The sequence below is a fragment of the Pavona decussata genome, unplaced genomic scaffold (genome assembly GCF_977016875.1).
Source record: "Pavona decussata unplaced genomic scaffold, jaPavDecu1.1 SCAFFOLD_102, whole genome shotgun sequence".
In the NCBI taxonomy this organism is placed as follows: Eukaryota; Metazoa; Cnidaria; class Anthozoa; order Scleractinia; family Agariciidae; genus Pavona; species Pavona decussata.
Window position 1 is genome coordinate 3,449,001 of NW_028145517.1, and position 6,000 is coordinate 3,455,000.

The 6,000-nt window shown below is 34.7% G+C and overlaps 2 protein-coding genes across 2 annotated transcripts in view; both read left to right on the forward strand.

The window, feature by feature from the left end:
• The window catches only part of LOC146471681 (sushi, von Willebrand factor type A, EGF and pentraxin domain-containing protein 1-like), a 52,637-nt gene that overhangs the window by 25,768 nt on the left and 20,869 nt on the right, over nt 1-6,000 (forward strand). The window lies entirely within an intron of this gene.
• LOC146471682 (sushi, von Willebrand factor type A, EGF and pentraxin domain-containing protein 1-like) overlaps nt 1,327-6,000 on the forward strand; it is a 14,240-nt gene continuing 9,566 nt past the window's right edge. Inside the window, exons 1-2 of the mRNA XM_085120218.1 lie at nt 1,327-1,484; nt 1,947-2,195. Coding sequence (XP_084976344.1) covers nt 1,421-1,484; nt 1,947-2,195 — 313 coding nt within the window. The 5' untranslated portion in view covers nt 1,327-1,420. The remainder of the gene's footprint in view (nt 1,485-1,946; nt 2,196-6,000) is intronic.

Below are 6,000 nucleotides of genomic sequence, written 5' to 3' on the forward strand. Positions count from 1 at the left end.
GCCAATTTGGCTCACTTCTCTGACTTTAAGTTTTAGAGTTTCAGGGGAGGGGGTCTCATTTTTTGCCCTTTGAGCACAAAAAATCAAGCCTTTCAGGCGTCATTTTGAAAGTGCCATAAAACCCAACTGGTAAATTGTGCTGCCAAATGAATTTGACTATGAATATTACTATAACAGAGCTTTCATTTCATGCATGTAACTTTGCCCTCAAGGTATTGGACAGAGAGGATCCTGGGACTAGAGTGTTGCCAAAATTAATGTCAAAATTACAACTCAAAATTGCCATTTTTCAAATAATCGGTGTATCTACCTGCCTTCTTGTATAACATCCGTACCTATACCATTATTTACTTTATTGACCCAATTATCAAAATCAGTTGAGAAAAATTTGGCTAACTATTTTTAGTAGCAGTTCATGGCTGGTTCGCTATACAGACAAATGTATGGAAATGTCAAAACGCAACTAGATACTTTCTTGCACAGCTACATTCCTCAGTTATTTTCTGTAAAATACCTTGCATGGTGCCTAAAGTTTCCAATTTATGAATTTTTCAGAAGCGATGTTGTATGAAAATTATTTGATATCGGATTTCTATACAAACACTGTTATTTCAAGAGGTGTTTGCCCACTCGTCAAAATGGCGTCGAAAGCCGTGATGAGGCCTATTAATTGACACAGTTATACATTTTAAAATTCAAACTTGTTTAACTGATCGTCCTATTTCAACAGAACACAGGTGTATAAACTCGAAGTAAGTCTTAAATAATGTATTATTGAAATTCAAATGTCATTTAGAATAATTAGAACAAATTTTTCGTTTCATAACTTTGTATCGCTTTCTTGATGGTTTACTAAATAAGTCTTTCAGTGCCTGAGAATCATTGATGAATGTAACTAATAACGACATTGAATAAACAACGCATGCATTTTTGTTGAATACTTAAGCTTTCGTGCGAAAGCGCGAAACATTAATTAACCCAGATATACATTTTAAAATTCGAACTTGTTCCTATTTCAATAGAACGATAGGTGGGTAAACTTAAAGTTAGTTTTGAATAATGTATTATTGATATTCAAATGTTATTTGGAATAATTGAAACAACTTGTTCTTTTCATTAGTTGTATCGCTGTCTTGTTGCTTTACTAGTTTTTCAGTACCTGAGAATCGTTAATGAATAACTGCAACTCTAGTAACAACCTCACCAAAGAGCAAACGCATTTTTGTTTAATAATTTCACACGAAAGCGCGATATATTAATTAACCTCATTTTCCAGTTTTTTAAAGAATTCTTTCATTGGTCGTCATTTCTCAGCTATTGATGACAATCAAACAGCTGGAAAAATAATCCTGAAGCCAACTCCGTTGAACTAATATTAAATATTACATGTGAGTGATACTACGTTAAACGTGCCGCAACCATGATTCGGGCAAGTTTTATTGCTGCAGTTTTCTTAACCACATTCACCACTGCTGTCCCTGTGGGTAAGAAATAATTTGAGACATTATTTATTGCTGTGAACTAAAAACTGTTACATACCGTCATCAAGCATAAAACTCTGCGAATTTTAAGAAAACGAGTTTTTAATTAACAGTTACGCGTACGCCTCTGCATTACGCTATGGAGTATACTTGCTTCAACATTGCTCCATTGCAACATTTGCTCAACTAGGGCATCAAATACTAGTTGAAAGAGGTCATGTTTTTACGCTTAAATTATATCTTATTTGGAAAGCTCGTAAGTTTCCGATTTAGTCCCAAACCTCCAAAACTCGATATAAAATCCAGACCAAGCAAATCATTCTTCAAAATGGTCTGATAGCACAGGTTCATGAAGTTCACTTCTGTTATAAAGCCACTATACGGTATCCTAAATTAACCAGCTGCTTTTTACACTCGCGAAATATTAGTATTATGTAATATTTTGTGATGTAATTCTCATTTTAGATGACACTGAGCCTCCGGTTTTTACCTTTTGCCCAAGCGATATCTCAATACCTGATGCTACAACCGACAGGATGCGTATCAATTGGCAGAGGGCTACAGCTACAGACAACTCCGGAGAGGCTCCAGAGATTAGGTCCAGTAAACCTTCTGGAGATGAGTTCATAGTTCCTGGTACTTACGAAATAGTATATACTGCGACAGATCGAAATAACAATGAAGCAAGATGCAGTTTTTTTATAAAACTAACAAGTAAGTAAAATGCTGACACAACGTAAAACGCTATCAAATAAAATTATTGGGATTTTGGGAGCTTACTCACTGAGATTCGTGCTGAAAAGGGATAAAATGATTTACAGTAAATGCAAGTTTGTATTTCAAACCTTTCACAACAGGATACATCTAAAGTCATTTTTGGTTCATTTCAACTTGACGCGGCCGGCAAACAGGGCGCATTTCACGCTGAAAGTGTTTGGCTGGAATTCTTTGGAAATCAAAATTTAATCACATAAATCAAACTGCTAAATTTTGTAAAAAAAAAATCACACAAGAAAATAAATTAAAAAGGACAAATTTTCATATGAAACTTTTATTTTAAAATCAACAGATAAAATGTTGGAAATCCAATGAATTTTGCAATAGACCTAGATCCTAGAATGCCGTACGCAGACTAAGTTCCTTTAACTATTCCAAGAAGACCGTTCTTGTATAACAAGACGGGAAAACCTCGGCATTAAGGAGTCTCAAGTCCTTGGCATTGATTTAGGTGCGTGCGACAAAGGAGTTTGAGGGGCTACATCCGCGCCCATCTAACGAACTAAAGACAATTGGAAGAAGTTTTTTTTTTTTTTTTTCAGTGCAACACAGTTACTACATTACAATACAAAAAAAAAATACACTACTCTGCTGCAACAACTCTAACTGGTGTGAAAGTCGATTCCGCTGAAACTTTATCGGGATATTGGCGGTTGATAAATTACATCGTGATTGTCGTTTTACAAGCGAGTCGTGCTTTGTGGTGATATTTTGAGCTACCAAAGTAAGAACAGTGAAAAACAAATTTTTGTATCCACGCTTTCGGCATGAGAAGCTTCTTTAGTCCAAGGATTATTTTCTCAGACGCGAATCAATCTCTGGTTACGTGAAAGAAGCAGCTTTTGCATTTTCAAGACTTAATTGTTGAAAGTTATTCATTGCTAAGGGGGTAAAAATGTGAATATTACACTTTTGAAACATTCGCCCTTCTTTCCAGGAGGCTTTTCTGCAATTTCGCTTCTGTTACATTTCTAAACGTTACTTTAAGTCTACCTTCTACATGCGCGGTGAAAGCTTTAACACAATACTGCAGTTTTTTCCACCCCAATAACGCAGTGATTCTAATTACGACAATGCTCAATATTTTGGTGCCATCCAGGTGAGATGAGGAGAGCTGTCGAATTGTTTTCAAAAAATACCGCTGTTGAAACAACGAGCTCTAAAACGAAAATCATGTGAGATTTTAGAAGAAGCCTTTGGTATTTCTATATTTTAAACAAATGTGTAATTTATAATGCGACGAAGATGGAATTGAATAAATCATTAAGAACGTAGAAAAGTCTTCTAGTGAATATTTTGCGTGTTGTCGGAATCAGTCCGTCACTAAGGTTCGTGCATACTATTTAAATGAATTTTTAAGTAATGAGAGTTGGGGTCCTGGGCGACATTGAAAGGATCGTATCCAAGCTAGTTCCAGTTCAATCAGGTTTAAAGAGAATACAAATATAGTCTATTCGTAGAATACTTGGCTCAGCTTAAACTGATTCGGGAATGATATTTATTTGAAAGGCCTAATACTATATGAAGAAAATAATGACTTTTTTTAAAGACCTTTGCTTTCTTTAAAAGATATCACTAGGCAATAAGCAATTCATCAATATTTTGTTATTTCAGCTGATCATGGTATCACGGAGACCAGCAGTTGTCTAAACGCAAAGCTGAAATATACAAATATTCCATTTATTCCATTCTAAAGCAATCCCCGAGAAAGAAACTTAATATGTAAGGCATGTTAACGATCGAGTTTGTCGGAAGTGAGCCTTAACAGTGACACAATGATTCGGGCAAGTTTATTGCCGCTGCTTTCTTAACTACACTTACCACTGCTGCCGTTGTAGGTTAGAAAATTATATTCTGACTTCAATAGCTGTGTTACAGTGGAAATTAGGTTTTCTTTTCTTTTTCCCTCCTAGATTTACATCAGGAGCAAGTATGAGAATATTACTTTGGCAACATTTCCACAGTAATTACATCCATTTTGAAATCACTGGTGATCCTCGGAATCTGATTGGTCCAAAATGGTGCAATTTATTCCCAAATTGCATCATTTTTTGCTCTAAATTACATCCTTTCTTTAGCCCATCAAAATGGAAATGAAGTAACACAAATAGAATATTAATATTGACAATGATACTCTGTGATTTCAAAATGGATGTAATTAAGTGGTAATTGAACTTCGTGTCGTGCAATTTTGGTCTGAAATCATCAGTACTTGTGATTTCAAATCAAACTCGCGCTGCGCGCTCGTTTGATTTTGAAATCACGCGTATGATTTCAGACCAAATTGCACTCCACTCAGTTCAATTACCAATATTAACCGTGCTATCAACACGAAAAATGTTTAAAATTAAATCCAATGGCTAAATTTTTGAAATCAAAATGTTATGTCAAATCTAACGGCTAAAGTTTCGAAATCAACACGTTATGTCACTAATCTAACGACTAAATTATTTTGGAAGTCAAAATTTTACGTCAGAAATCTAACGGCTAGATTTTGGAAATCAAAATCTTATCTTTTTCATAAATGTAACTGCTAAATTTTGGAAATCAAAAGCTCACACAAGAAAATAAATCAAAAAGGAAAAATTTTCATATGTGACGTTTATTGTAAAACTTTACCCATGAAATGTTGGGGATCAAATATATTTTGCAATAGAACTCGATGCTCGAACGCCGTAGATCATAGAAGTGAAACTCGTATATTATAGGAATACAGTTTCCTGAGAAAATCCTGTGACATGTAAACTTATCAAATTTGATTTTATTTAAAGCAGTACACAACTAATTATTATTAGTATTTTAACTGTGAGAGACAAGAAAGGCAAAATGAGCAATGCTTGACCTACAGCACGGAAAAACTAAACTAAAGATTGCTCTTCTCCATCAAACAAAAACAGTCTCAAAAAAACCTCAGCGTAAATCTCTCTCATGTCAATTAACTACTTCGATTGTACTCTTTTTTAAACGTTTCTTTTAATAAACGCAGCTCAAGTTATTTTCTAGTATCGAACAGGCCCCTATAGCTAGTATAGACAACTACCTAGTTAATCCTCCAAGCTCAATAGTGACAAACATCAAATTTCTCCTTACAATATCACAACTTGATAAAGCATATTGGTTATGTGAATAAACGAAACGATCACCTAAGAGTTTTGATTTTTGAAATAAATTCTCCTGACAAATACCGTATGTATAGAAAATATTGAGGAGAATATGTGTGTTGATCAGATTGAATATTATTAAAGGGTCAAAAATCGGTTGCTTTGGTAACATCAATATCAATGTACACTCACCGACCTCATCAAATTTTTTCGGATAGGATTGATATAAAAAATAATTATCAAAATGTGTCACGCATTTCCAAGGAACTTTCCTTTTACCGTTCTCATCAAATTTTTCCCAGATAAATTTCCTAAAAATGAGTGATGAAGTTTCATTCGTGCACGCAAGTATCAAAAAAGTTATTCATGATCAAAGTCACCACAGGCAGCATCCCTGTAATTCTTCAAAAGCTCTATTTTTACTGTTCCATGATAACCTGCAACTGCAATGTTTTTTAGGGTTAGGAACATTGTTCTGTTGTTCGTTCTCGGCTTTAGTCCTCTCAGACAACCATGTAAGAAGCGCGTTGCAAATAGTGAAGGTCGCCCCATAGCTGTGCTTATCAATCTGATTTCAGTTTCGTTTTGTTATAATGCAATACATTGCTTTATTACATTAAGACTCTGTCGTGCCAATAGGC